General features: G+C 39.9%; 1 protein-coding gene across 2 annotated transcripts in view; it reads right to left on the bottom strand.

The window, feature by feature from the left end:
* Positions 1-242: 242 nt before the first annotated feature.
* Positions 243-18,598, bottom strand: part of svild (supervillin d) — a 33,853-nt gene continuing 15,497 nt past the window's right edge. Inside the window, exons 8-28 of one of the 2 annotated variants that reach the window (XM_044178464.1) lie at positions 12,814-12,961; positions 12,040-12,123; positions 11,635-11,721; positions 11,096-11,279; positions 9,965-10,137; positions 8,282-8,443; positions 7,881-8,017; positions 7,605-7,752; positions 7,046-7,191; positions 6,605-6,780; positions 6,197-6,332; positions 5,573-5,873; positions 5,093-5,247; positions 4,785-4,887; positions 4,397-4,604; positions 4,175-4,308; positions 3,902-4,057; positions 3,011-3,154; positions 2,694-2,806; positions 2,074-2,229; positions 243-1,616 (exon numbers count right to left, since the gene is read on the bottom strand). In XM_044178464.1, coding sequence (XP_044034399.1) covers positions 1,530-1,616; positions 2,074-2,229; positions 2,694-2,806; positions 3,011-3,154; positions 3,902-4,057; positions 4,175-4,308; positions 4,397-4,604; positions 4,785-4,887; positions 5,093-5,247; positions 5,573-5,873; positions 6,197-6,332; positions 6,605-6,780; positions 7,046-7,191; positions 7,605-7,752; positions 7,881-8,017; positions 8,282-8,443; positions 9,965-10,137; positions 11,096-11,279; positions 11,635-11,721; positions 12,040-12,123; positions 12,814-12,961 — 3,138 coding nt within the window. In that variant the 3' untranslated portion in view covers positions 243-1,529. Of the gene's footprint in view, positions 1,854-2,073; positions 2,230-2,693; positions 2,807-3,010; positions 3,155-3,901; positions 4,058-4,174; positions 4,309-4,396; positions 4,605-4,784; positions 4,888-5,092; positions 5,248-5,572; positions 5,874-6,196; positions 6,333-6,604; positions 6,781-7,045; positions 7,192-7,604; positions 7,753-7,880; positions 8,018-8,281; positions 8,444-9,964; positions 10,138-11,095; positions 11,280-11,634; positions 11,722-12,039; positions 12,124-12,813; positions 12,962-18,598 lie in introns of both variants that reach the window. The other variant, XM_044178465.1, reaches the window with a different exon arrangement.

Genomic DNA, 18,598 nt, shown 5'->3' with positions numbered 1-18,598 from the left:
AGTGATCCCAATAGGCCTTTTTCACAGCAGACAAACACAGGTGCTACTAATAACACTATATATAACAATGGCTCCGCTCATTTAAGTGCCCTAGTAAGCTATCGTTAATTATTTACACCTGTGTGTCCCCTACTGTGCCATGCCAAAATGCCTTCAGTAAAAACCCCTATTGATCCTTTTTTGGAGCGCAATATTATGACAATGTCCATGCCTGTGATTTTTAAAAGAAGATCAGAACCAAACATTTTTTAAAATACTTTATTTAACAGGGAATCTTGAGCATTAATATCTCATTTCCCCTACCACCATCTTTACTTTTATGTGTCGTGAAATAAAAGCTGGCCTGGAAGCTGTCTCCACATAATAATGCAGATCTTATGCATCACAAAAAGGATGCATATTGCAACAAATTAATACGTGATTAAGCAAAACATTTTTGTGAACGTCATGCAGAGAATTTCCTAATTCAGAAATCGCAGGCAGTCATATTAACAGTATGTTTTACACATAACATAACACAACACATACAAGGAGGACAAATTTTGCAGTATACATTTGTGCTGTCATCTACAGCTATAAAGGCAGTTTATACAATAGTTTCTTGCTCGCTGTCTCTCTTATATACCCAAACAATCTTAATACTTTTAAAGTTGCACATTTACATACACACACACGCACGCACACACACACGCACACACACACACAGATACACAAAAAACATTTATAAAAAGACAAAAACATAAGATTTGGTCCCAAACAACCAGTTGATCAGAGGGCTGCCCTTACTGGCACGCAGACAGTTATTCATGAGAACCAGGAAGTATCCAGTACCGACTTTGAAAAATTATTATGAGTCTGCTTTAATGACGAATGTAATAGTTGCAAAGTCAGAGTTAGCGTTTCATGTTTCAATTTTCTTTGGGATTTTGGAGTTTACTTTGTCACACCCACCTCTGCACACTTTCTGTTACAATATAAAAATAAAAAGATAAAAACTGAATATTTTTGCTGTTACAATTACAGCACGAGATGAGTCAGATGTCTAGAATACAATCTCTGTTTACCACGTTTCTTTCAAACGACCACAAATTATATGGACAATGAACTGAACAATGTAATCCCATTATACAGAGCTGTTTTTTCCATAAAATATAAAAATCGATGAATAACCACAGGCAATTTTTAGACTCTAATTCTCACACAAAAATCGACACTGGAGTAAACATAAAAACACATTCATTTATAGTATATTACATATTTAGAATGTGAGGGTAACTATTTTTAAGATACATGGGAAACATAAAGATTAACAATTGCACATAATGGTTGGCTAAAATATTTCAGTGACACAGGGAAACATTAAAAATGGCATTGTTATTAAAAATAGATCAACATTTGAACAAAATTGTACATTTGCTTTTCTTTATCCTTTACAAAATGAGTACATGATATTTTTCTTGGAATAAAAAATGTAAGAAAAGCTGCTGAGAACCTAAAAAAACAGGCAGATTTGTGTACAAACATGTGCTTTAAAACAGGCCTTTGCTTTTCTTCAGATTCTTTTGCTTCCAGTTTGGCAGAGCATTGAACTCAACTCGACTCATCTCAAGAAGTGTCTGCAAAACATTAAAGTAAGAGGACAACAAATGTTACATGGGGCCTCAATCAAGTGTTTATGAATTATAGACTGTATGTCTCAGTATCTATGAAACATTTGAAATCTGTCTACATGTGTATTTGCTGTAGGATGCGTGTATGCTCTATATAAACACGTATGACTGTCTCATCAACCAAAACAGAGACACAGCTGACTGTTAAATCATTCCAGGAAGCTTGTGGGAGGTTTCCATTGTCTGCATGGAAAAATAAAGATGCCAGGTAAATTTTCGATTTTTTTGTTTTTGGTCAAACTACTTTTATTGTTAGCAACATTTTGTTTGAATATCATTTTGAAATTTCCTTTTGTCTTCTTTCATTTGGCTTACATTCCCACACACTAACAATACTAATAAACTTTAACACTAATAAACTTTAAGTCTTCTGATCCTATTTGAGAGTAGCCAAGTGTCCTACCTTGAAGTCCTGGTCAGACAGGTAATCCTCCAGGCGCAGAGGGTCCACTCCCTCTGGTAGCGGTTTCCCGGTCAGCTCCTCGATGGAGTACTGCTGCTTACTGAGCTTAGACAGCGCCTCCTTTACTAACATCACCTTGTTCTTGGAGCTCTCAGCCTGCGTGCACAAATAAGTTACAGTAGGTAAACAAATGCAAAACTGAAATACCGTAGTTTCCATTCCTCTGTGTGCATATCTGCATAACAGATTTAAATAACATCAAAATGTGTGCAAATCGATAAATCCTGTAGAGTTTACTGAGGCTGATGGGAGGCTGAAATGACACTGGTTTCAATCAAAGATGGTGACTTTATTCCTGCTTGCTACCAAGACAATTACATTTTCTTTTTTTACAACTCTTCACTTACTTAACACTAAATGTGATTCTGCGTACCAGCTTTAAATAGACATATCTGCGTGATGGCACTTTAGCTGAACAGATCTGGTTGAGTGAGATGATTTGGATTCTTTCTAGTTTTGACTACATGGAGCGCAGCAGTCTGCCCATCTAAGCTGTGATACAGCTCTCCTAACCCCGGCACAGACTCGTATAGTAAAAACATCACAATGAAGTATCCCACCTTTGAAGTGATACTGGTGTCCTTCTCCCAGTACGGGAAGATGTTGGTGAAGGTGAGAGGTTCACAGCCTGCTAGGACCAGATATGCCAGAGGGGGGCGCTGAGGGTTTTTTTCTATAAATCATACCACAAGCAAGTTTTGAGAAGACATAAATTACTTTTAGAATTATAATTCTGCGTGTGGCCTCCATTTTTATTGCCATAGATCCTTTTTGTAAGACAGTAAATGAGAGCACCAGTCCTGATCAATTACTATAGCTGGTCAATTAAATCCTCACACAGACTATTTAGCTACAGTGGTTGTCTGTGAACGCTGACCTTTGCAGTACTGCAACACGGTCTCCATGGCACATTTCCTCTCGTTGTTCCAGCGTATCTTTGCAGAGCCGGTACACTGTGTGTCTTCAGGCTGCCAGCCCTGCCACAGGTACACCTCCATACGGTTATCCAGCAGGAACAGGGCTGGAGAAGCAATAGCATGAGAATTAAATAAGATGGCAGAGCACTTACATGTATTATCCAGTAGCACTAAGAGGTATAGTCCAGGTAATGTTGTGTACTGTAGTTGCAAAGGCTGGAAGGTTGCACGTTAAGCCCCAACAATAAAACATATCCATCAACAGAGAAGCATGTGAAAGACTCTTTTAAACACCAGCACCTTATTGTTTAGTCTGAGGTTAAAACAGGGAACAATGTGTAACTGAATGTTTTTGTAATTCTTGGTGTTCCCTAGATGAGAAACCTGCCAAGACTCTATTTTTGCAAAAATATCTCTGATTCAGATTAAGGATGACTGTTCTGAAAAACAGAACACTGTATTTTAAAAGGTGAATTTCTACAATGTACAAATGATTTTGATGAATGACTCACAAGGGGGCAAAGCTTCAAATTATGGGATAATGACTGACATCTAACTTAAACAAGATAAGTAATTTTTTTAGTAAAGAAGTACTCTCCAGTTGCTGGTAAATAAATGAAATTTTGTATGCCTTCTTTGCCAGGCAAGTACCAAACATTTTACAGCTACATTTCTATTCCAGTATTGACTCCAGCTGGCTCTTTAACGTTTTCTAGGAGAACATATCAGAAGTAGTTTTACATTGATCTTTATTCCACAAAGAAAGGGCGTTTAGTTTCATAGAAAGCATCAAACAAATAATAAACACATAATTCACTGAAATGTATCATTGCTGTAGGTGTGTGTGGTACCTGGTTGTTGTGCGGAGTAGAGGTTCTCCTGCAGGAAGGGCATCGCCATGACTCCCTCTGTCACCCTGGCTGGATACAGCTGCTCCTCCCCTTCGAACACCCCGGAGCTGGCGCTCAGCCGGAACAGACGGGGTGTGTAGTTGTACTTCCCTGGATCTGGAGACAACACACACATACATCTCACCACATCAGCTCAAGAAGTCATTGATGATCTTTCTCGCTCTTTCTTGCTGATAATACTTTGGAAAGTTGTGTGTGAATGTGAGGACGCACCTTGCAGCATACAGTCGTAGGCCTTCATGTCCTGCGGGCCCAGAGCCTTCACGAACTCTGCAGGTTCGGATCCTTCTTCCACCTCTTCCACTTTCACGCTGCTGGTGCTGCTCAGACCTAACTCTGAGGGACACCTTGAAGACACAAACAGAAAATTGTTGGTCCACATGTATCACATGTCCATCCATTAGACATCTATTTATCCAGCTGCCTAAGCCTTACCTCTGAGTTACTTTGTTCGCAGCTCTTTTGGCCACCTGCCTGGCACTGGCATGTGCTTTACAGCCGTGCCACAAGTAGAGATGGCCCTTCTGAGCATTAAGAAGCACCAGACTGGCACGAGAGCGCAGACTGGCACGCTGGCAATCTACCTCCACCAGTGAGGCCTCCACCTCTGCCTCACCACGGACACAGAACAACCTCCAGCCAACTGGAGAGGTGAACCAGACAGGGTTAATGCTGCAATAATTCAGTGTGTTTATTTGACATAAAAGAATTGTGTCAAAATAATGATACAACATCAACAAGTCAAGTGAGTTTGATACAGTATTTTATACAGTGGAGCAAAGTCTCTATATAAATCAGCAGTAATACAGTGGATGTTTTTTACCTGTGTTGTTGGCACTGTCTTCTCTACTGCCCTTGTGGATGATCAAACCTCCCTGGAAGAGCTGGAGGAAGCACGGAGGCTCTTTTCCCTCACTCACCAGCACCTGAACAGCCAATCAGATACAAGCAGATGAAGAAAGACACACTTTGATTAAATCCTACTTGAACGCACAGACATTAATGTTGGTTACTAAATGAACAGATGAGTGGGTGAAGAAACACAAGCTAATTATGAGTTCTAATCAGGAACTTCTCCATTAAAAATGACATTTTATTGATTCTGTGTGGCTGTGATGAGCCGATACTCACTTGTGACCCCCTGTGGCTGCCCAGCTCCACAGTCATTAGAGCCGAGGTTCCTTTCTCACTGATACTGGAGTGACTGCCTTGCCAGAAAAAACAAGCAGTCCTCTCTCTTCCAGGAGCACCGGCACTCAGCTCCCCGGGTTTCTGCCGCTTTCCCACTGACAAAAATAAAACAGAACAGAACCACAGTAAATCCAGTGGATGAAATCAGGACTTCTGCTTTGTAGAACCCTAAAATGTAACCCTAAAGCCTCTCTTCTTTCAACCCTCGTTAACCACAGTTAAATTTGCCTCTTTCCTCTAAACACAGATGCTGTTTTTCAGTTGCACTCCATCCCGACTAATAAGTCAAGTTAGACAGATACTAATTCCTTCTGACATTAATCTTCAACCCTTACTACTTTGTCTTCACATTCGAACCTCCCATTTCACAAGTCCACTGTTTATTCTTCAGGCTACCTCTGTGCCAAAGCCATGACTCACCGAGTGTGGTGATAGAATACTTCCAACGGATGATGTAGGCGTCGCCCTCGTGTAGTTGGCCCAGGCTCTCTTCAGGTAGTTCCTCCTCACTGTGCTCTTTGATGTGCCAGGCATCTACAGCTACTGTAGCCAACTCTGCCTGTCTTCCGTCATCTGCCCTCACCAGGCCATGGCCACGCTGGACGTTCACCCCTTCCAGAACTGTCTTCACCGGCTCTGGCTCGTTTTCCAGCAGGACCTTGGCATCGCATGGCTGCAGGTCCAAGTCAAATGGGGAACGTTCGGTGGAGTAGACTGGGCTCTGAGCAGACAAAAGACGCTTTCAGTCATTTTTAAATTTGTTACTTTAGTCAGTATATTCATGAAATGAACTGCTACGGCAGAACAGTGTTTTTTCTTAATTCCTTTAAAACAGAATGTCAGATACCTACAGATCAACAGACCACAAGAAAACAAGACATAATGAAAGTATCTAATCAAGAACTAACACTAACCAAAATACTAACCAAAACAGGGACAAACAGGCAAAACAGCTTTATCAAAGCTGTCACTGATTCACATATTATTTGAACACAGACTCAATGCTATGATATGCAATGATATGTTATGTCTAATCTCGTCTACCTTGATTTCCTCAGCTTGAGCTGCTTCCTCCTTCTTCCTCTCGGCCCAGTCCAGGAACTTCTCTCTGAACAGGGCCGTCTCATTGTGCTCTGACAGCCGGCCAAACAGAGTCCAGCTCGGACGACCCTCCCCCTGCCTGGAAATCACACACACAATCATTTAAAAACGTTGCCTCTGTGCAGCTGTACTGGCAAGATAAAACCACTAGGGTCTACAATAACACAACCAATAATCTAACAATATTTGCTGTCCATTCATTCCCACTTTATATCACGTAAAACTGCATTTATCAAGTGCAAAGCAGGCGTCCAAAGTGATTAAAATAAAAACCAAAAGGTGCACCACAGTGTACTTTTACAATTGTGTTAACTGCTATAAAAGGTGGTAGGAATGACATGTGGTACTCACTGAGGCACATCCTTATTTGTGCAGGAGGCATCTAAAGGGTTGACTCTGCAGTTGCTGTAGTCATAGCTGCCGCTGTAGAGCTGTTTGCCCAGTTTCACAGCAACTTTTCTGTCCCCTAAGGGCACGTCTTTCCCATGCCAGACGTACACTTCGCTGCCAAAATCAAACACTAAGACCTGGTGTGGAGTATTGGCAGAGGGGGAAGGGAGAGAGAAGATGGAAGAAGGTTTAAGGTTTTATTGCAGTTACAACATGCAAAACAACAGAAACAATGTGTATTGAAATGTCTGTTTGGATTATTACAGATGCTTTATGAACATCTCTATCTTTTATACCATCCCTTTTCACACTTTCTTTGCAGGTCCCAGACTTTTCCAGGTGTAAAATGGATCAAATTTGGTTCCCAGACATATGACGTCATTACTGTAGTAGCGGTGGTACCTCTTTAGAGTTGAGCAAGGAGACACTTGGGATGGAGGCCCAGGCATCTTCATGTGGGACCAGTTTGTCTCCCTGGAGTCTGTACACTCCATTAGAGTCTAACACCCCACTCTCATACAGCTCATCCTCCTCTGGCTCCCCTGCACCTATGACACACACACACAGCACAAAGAGCAGGGTGAGCATATGTGTATTGTGCTAGGGGGGCCTCGTTGTTAAACAGATAATCCTTCAAATGCTCAGGTGAAAACAAGTTCTATTAAAAAGCATTATATTATCTTATAAAAAATGTGGTGTTTGAAAGAAGGGCTGCAGTTGTCACTCACTTTGACTAAAAATACCCTAATAACAAAATTTGTTATATACTGCATTAACCTCTGTTTATGCGTAAGCTAAATAAAACCTGCTTGTGATGCTAAAGAGAGACAGAAATCAATTGATTGAGGCGTTTTCTCCTGAATGTGTATGCAGCAGAGACATAATACAGGCAGAGGCACAGTCAGAGAGAGAAAGCAGATGATGACCATTGGTTGGAGAACTGTTAAATGTGTGTATGAACCTCTGTATTGGGTCTGTCCTCCCAGCAGGGTCCAGAACTCTTTGGCCCATCTGCTGTCAGTGTTGATGCCCTCCTCCAGCACTGTCACCTGGGGGGCCTTACACCCGAGGTCCCTCTTGGCCTGAACAAACGATGCCATCTCCGATGCCTGGTCGCACAAAGCAAATTCAAGTGGAAAGTTTATCATGCTGTATCAACACCTGTCTAAACATTCAAATCCAAAGCTGGTTCTGAAACTTTCTTGGAACTTTTCATTCTGTGTGTGAGCTTCACTACCTTAGCTTTCTCAATGACATTGGCAAATTCTCCACTCCACATGAAGCAGTGCTTTGGTGTTATGAGAAGGAAGCAGTCGCCACTGTTTAGAGAGTGGGCTGTGGGCTCCACCAAGCGCACCTGGACGTGCCTCCGACCTACAGACAAAGCACCTTAAACTTAATCTGAAACATAAGTCACATAAGTCTGACATAGGTCTGTCATTAAATATTCTTTTTTTGTGGTTTATTAACTTAACATTCTTAAGAAATGACAAAAACAAACAAACATGAGAGATTCCCATTAACAGCAGTTTTAAGTGTTATGTCATTTGCTCATCATTATAAATAGCTGGGTGATAGATCACCATACATACATTCTTTGTATAGAAAATACTCAGCACATTCTCTTGTATTTCTGACCTTTGATGCGAATGAGCATGAGCTTGTTGAAAGGCAGTGCACTGTTGTTGGTCACAACATCGGTGGACTTCACACTGCGCAGGCTGACCTTGCGGAAGTTCTCCTTGCTGGCGAGACCCGCCAAGGCCACATCGGCCAGGTTTGTTTTGGAGTGTTTTGCCACTTTGAGGGAGAGAAAACAAGAGGACCAGTGACAAACAGAAATTAATACAGTTGAACTGACACTGTGTTTTTAATCAATACTATTCCTTGATCTAATCTGCCATCTCGCTAATTATAACAAATAAAGACCACGACCAGATTTATAATATAGATCATAATAGACAGGACATGTTTTCTAATTTCTTCTTTCATGTTAGCTATAGTAGACAGCCTATACATAGCTGTGGTGCTTGCTTCCTCTTGTATTACCTGTGAGAAGGTTGCTGATGTCAGACTAGAGAGGAACTGAATATAGGAACTACGCAAGCAGCAGACTGACCATGCAGTATATGAATATCAGGTAGCTAACAAGTACATCTGCTTGCACCTTCAGAACAGCTTCAGTCCTTCAGTACAGCTAATTGGTATCCAGCTTCAACTTGTGTTTACCGTGCATACACTTAAGCAACCAGGTTACAGTCAGCTTTCTGCAGTAATCTGATTTCTTAAGCGTCATATGAACTCTGTCTCTGTAATCAGGGTAGGGGATTAGAGAAATATAATTTCCCCACCTAAATTTCTGCTGGATAAAGCTGATTTTTTTGGACATTGAACATTTAACCAGGTTCCTAAGACTTTAGATAGAGTTAGTAGCGCTGTGACAGCAGTGCACCAGAATGAAACGATGCATCCTGCATTCAAAATGATTTTATTCAATTCAAAGTCCAACTAGAACTGTAACTGTACCAAAGTAGTCTCTATACAGTATGTCTAAACAATCAAGAAACAGAATCTTATATCACTAAAATATACTTAAAATAAGTAACATATGGTTCCCAAATAAGACTGGGGTAAGGGAGAAATCTGATGCTGACCTGCTGCAAGACTTGAGTTTTATTGCTCATGGAATGATGACTTAAGGGCTACAATTTTTGGTAAAATGTCCTTCATGTCTGATGATTTGTTTCTGGATGGATGATATTAAACAAGCTTAAAGGAAGTGAACCTGTTTTTTGGCAGATTTTATTTGTAGAGTGTGGGACAGGAGATAAAAATGTAAGAAGTCTGACAAATGTTTCACCACTGCAACTGTTTCCATGACACAATAAGTAAACAACATACATATTTACAATAGGTTACTAAAGTGCATGTAAACATGTTATACGATTTCCTGTGTAACCTGATGGGAAATACAAGCTTTAGATTTTTTATTATTTTGGCCATTATGAGATTCCATTAAAGTATCAAAATGGTATTAAATCTATTGACTGTAATCTCATTGTTCTGCTATTGTTTTTTCCCCTTAAAGTTTCAGACACCAGAAGAGCACACTATAACCTTCAGAAACCACCAAAGGCCACCGGAACCTTGTAAGTTTATCAGGAACAACACAACATATCTTGGTAGAGTCATTACACAGAAAATTTGGGTTGTGAATTAACTTTTGGTGGTCCTTGAAAGCTGTTGAGCCATATGAGACTCTTAAGCCTAGTTAGGGTGAGAACCTTAATAGTGCCACAGCGTAAGTTTGAGCAGTCTTACTCCTCTCCACTTGGATCCTCTTGGTCTCCACCGTGGCTACATTGAGCCTCTGCTCGGTGTAGACCTGGCGGATGTCGTTGCGGGCAGCCAGAGCCCGCAGAGGGTTCCTAGAGCCCTGATTCCTTTTGGGTGGTCGCACTGCTCGCTTGTGTTCTGCTACGGCTGAGGTGAGCCTGAAGACATAAATACACAAAACAGTGGTGATTTTTAATTTAAGCAACCAAGGACCTCAGAGTGACAGTTAAGAAAAAACATTATTAGTTAAGAAAAAAAAGTTATTGTTATATGATGTAATGTACAATAATGTATAGTGATTATTTAAATTTTAATTCTGATGTTGTTCATGACATGTTAATGCAACAGTTAATGCCTAATAAGTTGTACTATAACTGTTAACTGTCATTTTATTTTGGCCTTACATAAGTCAGTCAGTCAAGTTAAAATGTTTTCAAATACTTTTAAGGAAATATTATCAGAGTAATGGAGACTGTGGAAAAGAGGTGAAGAGGCGAGTGCAAGCAGGTTGGAACGGGTGGAGAAAAGTATCAGGTGTGTTGTGTGATAAAAGAGTATCAGCAAGAATGAAAGGAAAGGTGTTCAAGACGGTGGTGAGACCAGCGATGTTGTACAGCTTAGAGACAGTGGCACTGAAGAAAAGACAAGAGGCAGAGCTGGAGGTAGCAGAGCTTAAGATGTTAAGGTTCTCTTTGGGAGTGACGAGGATGGACAGGATCAGGAATGAGTACATCAGATGGACAGCTCATGTTAGACGTTTCGGAGATAAAGTCAGAGAGGCCAGATTGAGGTGGTTTGGACATGTTCAGAGGAGAGACTGTGAATATATGGGTGAAGGATGCTGAGGTTGGAGCTGCCAGGCAGGAGGTCTAGAGGAAGACCAAAGAGGAGATTTATGGATGTAGTGAGAGAGGAAATGAAGTTAATTGGTGTGAGTGAAGAGGATGCAGAGGACAGGGTTAGATGGAGGCACATGATTCGCTGTGGCGACCCCTGAAAGGGAACAGCCGAAAGGAAAAGAAGAAGAAAGTTGCAACTGATGTTCACAATAGTTAGGACATAAACTGTACATTTCTGTCAATAAAGTACAGGAAAAGATGATTATTATAAACTAACTTTGGTGTATCGGCCTGGATCTGGCTGAGGTCCTCCTCTGTCAGAACCACACTGGAGTCCTGGAGTGTCGAGGTTGACACAGATTTGTAGAAGTTGCCGAACGTCTCCTCATCATCCAGGGTCATCACTTCTTTCTCCGTCTCTTCAGTCACCTCGATGGTGGATGTGTTGCTTTTGCTCACGCCTGACCCACCCACCGTGGCAGGAAACAGGAGGGATGGAACAGGAAGTGTTACACAGAAGTTTGCTCTTGCTAATGATGCTTTGTTTTTTTGGATGAATTATGCTTTTGGTGAACAGGTCACAGACATGGTAAGGTGATGTATACAAAATGTGTTAGACATCCTGTACTGTGATCATGTCTGTGTAGGTTCATCTATAAAATGCTTAGTTGTATTGTTCAATACACACTATGGTTATGTGGCAGTAAAAGAGACTTTAAATTGGAATTAAATAAACGTGGAATAAATGTGTACACGTACACAGTAGGCCCTTAATAACACTTATATGGAAAACAACAACAAATTGGCGGATTGTACCTTTATTGTGAAGCTTGTCGAGGAAAGACTCGAGCTTGTCGAGCCTTTTATCTCCTTCCACCTTGACATCAGTTCTACTGGAGATTTCTGTTAAAAAGAAAACAGAAAAGAACCAGAGGCCTGATTAATTGCGGCTTAGTACACTTAGTGTTACAATACAATATACATTTTTGGCATTAATATTGTTTTAAAAAGGTATCAAATGCTATTAAAATTATTAAAAGACTTAAATGAACTCGGTGTCATCTGGACTTAGTAGCACTTGGCCACAAGAGTCCAGTTCAAGTATCAGTATACTTGGTTCACAACATAATGCTTTATTAACAGAAGTTTCGAGATAATTACTTAATTGATTAACTAAATGACTCGCACACTGACTATAAGTTGAAGGGGAATGTGTACTACCTTCGTGCGGCTTCACAGGCGTGGCATTAGACTTCTTCAGAGAGATAAGAGGTGACTCTTCCTTTCCAGTATCTGACACAAGACCTTGTGGAACACAAGGGGAAAATTAGGGCTGCAACTAACAATTATTTTCATTATTGATTCATCTGTCAGATATTTTCTCAATTAATTGTTTTGTCTAAAAATGTCAGAAAATAGTGAAAAATGCAAATAAAAATTTCCAAGATAGCATGTTCAGAGGTCTTGTTTAATCTACCAACAGTCCAAAGTGCAAATACATTCAATTTACTTTTAAGTGTGAGAAAGACAAGCAGAAAATTCTAACATTGGATAAACTAAAAAATACAATTACTGAAAGCATCAGTGCAAATTTGTTGCCAATTAATTTTCTGTCAATTGACTAATTGAATAACTGACTAATTATTGCAGCTCTAAAGGGAATCATTTTTAGGTCCCACATACAGTAACACCAACAACCTTAAAGATATCCTATCCTATTGAATGTGCTTTGTAGTAAACCACAGTAGGCCAAGGGCCTATGTATGGAGGATCATATGTGATGCAGCAAAATATCTATATATGCCGTTATAAGGGCTGCAATGATTGTTTGTCCATTTTCACAAAATAATATTGGTTAGTTAGTTGTTGATGTTTTCACTTGAAGGAATGCAAAAGCCATGCAGTAGCACAGAGTTGACTTGGCCTATCACAGCAGAACAATAAGCATGCTCAACTCGTGTCAAGCCACACTAAATAAACACGCTGTAGTTTTACCTCTCTTGGCCATGCGCCCAGCCACAGTGAACTGGATGGAGTCGTTGGCTGCTCCTTTGCCTTTGTTCTTCCACTGCTCCTCCTTGTCTTTAAGGATCTTCATCCTCTCTGCCAGCGACATCTTGGGCCCCACATCTACACTGGACGTCTGTTGGAACATTTATTCAAATAAAATTCAACTTAAGATTTAGCATGAGGACTTTTTAAAGGAATGTAGCTCATGCACTTTACTGTCCATTTATTTCACACAGGAACAGTTATGAAGACACAGTGAAGTAACTTTACTGTGTTATTCAAACTTTATTTTTACCAAAAAAAAAAAACAAAACATGAAAAATGTTGATTCCTGACAATAAAACACCAAAATCCCTGTTTATATATACTGAGGCTATCCATCACCCACTATTCAGTAGAGCTTTCCTTACATGATTTACTCCTGATGCCATTTTTGCACCTGAACTCCACCATTAAAAATAAATTAGCAGAGATTAACTGGCCCCGCTGGACTCGAGGAGCTGTTACAGTAATTAATGATATTCCACTCCTAAATATAAGTGTTTTATGGCCCTGCCTGGGTTTTTACTGGCTGCCTCCCCTTATTCCTTCACTAATAATGAGCAATTCACTGCGTGTAATGTACCATGAGTGGTGACTTCCTTTCTGCAGTTGGTTACAGACCTATCTCCACACTATGACCGCACAGGAGAAGCACACACAGAAAATTAATTCCAAGCAGATAAACAGCATGAAGCAAAGTTATTGTGCAAAAGAAGAAAAAAAGGATATTAAACTCTACATGGTTGGTGTCTATATAAATTCCCTATATAAAGGTTTCTGCTGTCTTAAAGGAAGCTTTTCCTTGCCACTGTCGCCAAATGCTTGCTCATGGTGGGATTTGTTGGGTCTCTGTAATTAATATTATAAAGAGTACGGTCTAGACCTGCTCTATATGAAAAGTGCAATGAGATAACTTCTGTTATGAATTAAATAAAAAAAAATGTAATTAAAAATAAATTCTTATGAGAGCAACAGCATGTCAGTGTATGCGGCAGGAGATGAAAGTAAATGTAAATGATTGGGATTCCAAAAAAACCCAAATAGCTTGTTACAGTCATAGAGGAATTTTCTTTGTGGATGAACGCTGATCTGTGCAATCTGCTGACTGTCACACTGTAACTCATAGCACCATCTTTACTGTAAACTCTGGAGAGTCAACTTAAACATTCACAGATGTCAGCAGCTTTAAAACAAAAAAGATGTTGTGGCTAAAGTGGTGAACTGCAGCCAGACTGAGGTCAATGTGGCAAAATCAGCAGTCTATCCTCAAATGTTTGACATTAAATTGTTATTGATACAAAAGCATAAGCTGAATGATTTGAGAAAAAAATGTGATTTTTCTGGCCAATATTGCAATTTAAACTTTAGTCTATTTTCTATAAATTAACCTCCAGGTCTGTATTGATTGTCTACATAGTATTAAACAAGATAAGTTTATGCCAAGCATAATCAAATGTATTTCTACATTATTTGTTATTTTGTAATTTGGCAACTCACAGAATTAGCATTAATTAGCTACAGCTGACCACATTTTTTGGCAACAGTTGACAGCTGAGTTGAGTAGGGCTAGCAAAGTCAATGGTTGGTGCTTAACTTTGTGTTAAAATTGTGCTTTCACATCACAGGTCCAAGATTAACCGTACAATAGCAGGAACAACCAAATAGTACATAATACTGTAACAAAGTGGCAGACTTCAGTATCTTTCTGGTATTAGCTCATAACAGTTCCAAACCTGTTGAAATGTGAATTTTAAATTAGCAATATTATGATTAGAGCCCTGTGACATACTGGCAACCTGTCCAAGGTGCACTCCACCTCTTGCCCAAAGAGAGCTCGGATAGTGTGACAGTAACTCGTACAAATTATCGATCATATAAACTCTGAACAAACTACAGTATGCTATTTTCAAAGTCTAATCAGTTATTTGAGTACCTGATTAAATTAAATGCTTACAGCTACCATCCAATATATTTTACTAAACCATTAATCAGTTAGAAAAATTATTTATTCATTTTGTGAATCAACAAAAACAATAGTCACTACTGCATACAGCTCACAGTATTTCCAAAAAACTTAATTTTGAAAGATAAGTTATTCAGATCTGAGTTAAACAGGCCAAAGCCAATGGTTGCTTGGAAAAGCAGAAGAAAGATAACCTGGCGGTCGAAGAGATTCTGTGACTGGAAGGTCAAAAGTTTAATCCTCACAACAGTCCTTGTGTCTAACAATATATTTACTGTTGAACTGTCCCTGAGCAAGACTCTCCACCCCTGCTTAAACAATCATTTTTGATACCCTGGCAAGGAAAGAGCAGGAAATTGCCCTGTCATATAACAAAATGTAGTCAAATTTAAATAACAAGCCTGGGGAATCCTATGTTATTTGTCCTGAATTAATGTGACACATGCTGCAATATACAAACAGCCATGTAGTAACAAAATGGAAAACCACCATTTTCCCCTCAAACAATCTTCCATCCAAACAAACCATAACACCTACACACCCTCTCTCCCTTTCTCTCTCTGTCTCTCACTCAGTTTTTTTTTGTACTTTAATGTCAAACATGTTGCATGTGGATATGGTCAAATATTAGCCTGACATGAGAGAAAAGTTCAAAGAAATACATTTAATCATACAGGCATACACACAGGGACAACACACTAGTGCTGAACATCAAAGTGAACTCTTCCTGATTTCATAACGTAAAAGAATATGATACATCTTCTGACATACAGAGCTGTTTCTGCACATGTCTGGAAGGTAGCAGGAGGGAGAAAGTAAGTTGTTAAAATCTCAGGACCTGGTGAATCAACAATTCTATATACAAATAAGACACACATTTATACTATGGGAGTAAATCCTGTTTCTTGTACCTTAAAACTATTAATACTCAAAAATACTGCTCTTAATTGCTTGTACACTACCTTACATTACAGTATCTTAGCACAATAATGCTTGTACATGCATGCAAACTACAATATCTGTCATCTCACACAGTCCTAAAGCCTTCTCACACAGACTGACAGCCCCTCCAGCTAGCAGCCCATTTCTGGAGTCAATCAGAGAGGGGAAATACCTTGGCCTGACAGGACCCCAGAGAGAGGGGAGGGGAGGAAAGGGCCAGAGCCTCAAAACCCCACAGGAAACCATTTTTCTCAGCCCTGCCTTACTGTACGGTGTAGGCAGTACCTAAGCCAAACCTTCAACACAGATATCGACCAACTGAGAGCCAGCAAACCACATTCATGTAGCAACAGCAAGTGTGTTGACAGCTTTGATTTCTCATCGGTAAGTGTGAGAGCTTGTCCAGAGCACAGTTAGAGAAATAAGGGCAAAAAAAAGAAAAACGATTTGATTAAGTCCATGCAAAGAGGCACATACAGTACTTATGTATGTACACACACTCACCTGAAGGGACTGGGAAAGGTTGACAGGCAGGTGTCAAAGTCAAAGAAAGGGGTAGAGTCCGCAGGTGAGGACATAGGAAACTGGAAAGACGGGTAAGGAGGAGGAGGAATAGTAGGAAGAGGAGAACAGGGAAGGGAAATTATCAGAGGAGTATGGAGGAGAAAAAGCATAGCAGGGCAACATTAGTAACAGCTGTAGTGACAGGTTTTAGCATGAAAGACTAAATAAGAGACATGGATCATTTAAAGCCTGGCATAATGTTTGGGAGGATGGGAGAGAAAGGAAAAGGGAAATAGTCTGTTTATAACAGAGCATGCGGAGAGGGCAAACACCATAAACTGAAAGCAATGCATGTATGAATCATTCCAATTTATGAGGGTATGAAACGAGCTTCATGATTTAGTTGGAATTAAGTGAAAATGTCTCACCCTGATTCCTTTCAATATATTAACTTTCTACAAACGATGCTTTGTGTTGTGTTTTTAAATTGCCTATTTAAAGATCCCTTTTCAACACACTCAGTGTACTGGAGATAATCAACTCCTCTTTAGTTGATTATCTCTAATACATTTTCTGGGAATCAACACACGAGGGACAATATTTCCAACTGAGCATTAGTCTTAACAGACTGGATTAGACTAGTCTTCAGTGAGTCATCACTGGAATACAAAAGCTAGACATTTAGCAAATCCTGAAGGATGTGAAATGAAACTGTAGATTTCAAAATATTGTTTTAACGGCTATGTGGACAGTACACTTAAAAATGTGTAATTTAATGTACTGGCAAACTGCAGTTTTCTGTTACTTTTATTATTTAGATACAAATAATCATTCACTAATGACATGCTGCAAACAGTCAATGTGACTTATGATTAACAATCATTATTCAAGATAAGACAGACCCTCTTTAAATTAAATTTACAACAAGGCCTCACTTTACAATACAAATGTGGCGTACAGAACAGCTTAGCAGGCTTAACAGGAAACATATGGAGCTGGTTGAAGATGACCATGGTGTGTACCATGCATGTTACATTCCCTGGTCTCCCACATATCAACCAAAGAGCAACAACATCTGCTCCGGCTTGGCGGTGTATGAGATAAAATGACATGCCTAAACATGAAAACCAATGGCCTTTCCTCAAGAGACAAACGAAAATGTAACAAGAATCACATGCAAGTAGATGCCCCATAGCTAATGCTGACATGGCATCAGTGCCACTAATTTAGCCAAACCATGTATTATCTCTGATGTGAGTTAGTTTCCTAGAGCTCTACAGTAGCAGCCACAGTGTACAGTAGGTTCCAGACCAGTTCACAGGCAATAACCTCAGATAGAATTAATGGAAGAAATCTGCAGACATTTTGGACACCAGTTTGGCCTTCTTTCATGCGTGTGAGTGTTGAGGATGCAGTTTTTGTGCCATTAATGGAATTACATTAAATCTTTATGGACTTTGTGTCGATTTGTCATAATGAAGACAGACCACACAAATATAAAATGACATCAGTTTTCAGTTCATTTAGTTGACTGGGGATTTGTTGACATTTTTGGCTGTACTTACTTATAAAGTGGCTTTTTCCAGACTAAGAGTGGATTTATTCTAAGGTTAGGTCATGCTTGGATGAGGGATGAGCCCAAACCAGAAATCCCCATTGACCTCGACAGACATGAAGCCAAGAGATGGTTCGTATAAATAAACATGACATCACTTCAATCTTAAGAGTCCAATTGACTGTTTTGAGGATATCCATGTGGCACACATAGGGGTTTTCCACTGCTGTAATACCATTCTTTACTTGCACTGGTTATTACAGAGTGTAGTGTGATATTCCACTTGAAAACTCCGCAAGGGTGGTCTTGTTTATATAGGAGAAGAGCATGCAGGAACCTGCACCACTTCTATCACCACTTCAAAATATGTCAGTTATCTTAGCATGTGTCTATTAAACCTTCTACGCTGACCTGTGTAAAACTATATGACCTGGATATTTATATATGAGATATGAGTCTATAAAGAACACAAAAGCTTGGTTATGGAGGGAATTCTCTGTTAACTTTGAGGAGAGGAGAAGAGAGGAGAGTGCAAAAACCAACAAAGGAAGCAGGCATTAGCTTGGAAGGTTTGCAGGTGTTTGGTCATGGTGTAGGATTTTATTTTTACAAGGGGAAGGGATGTGTCTCTCTTTCTCTTTGGGAGGCCAGCTAAGCCCTGGATCTCTGGCTTTGGCACCACCACTCCCAAATCTGCTGCACCCCCAAGCCCTCCTGACCTCACACCCTCTTGGCACCAAGTCCAGGAAATAAGCTGATTCAGC

Source organism: Siniperca chuatsi, linkage group LG20 (assembly GCF_020085105.1).
Source record: "Siniperca chuatsi isolate FFG_IHB_CAS linkage group LG20, ASM2008510v1, whole genome shotgun sequence".
In the NCBI taxonomy this organism is placed as follows: Eukaryota; Metazoa; Chordata; class Actinopteri; order Centrarchiformes; family Sinipercidae; genus Siniperca; species Siniperca chuatsi.
Note: the sequence above shows the minus strand (reverse complement) of the source record. Positions and strands in the feature narration are given on the sequence as shown.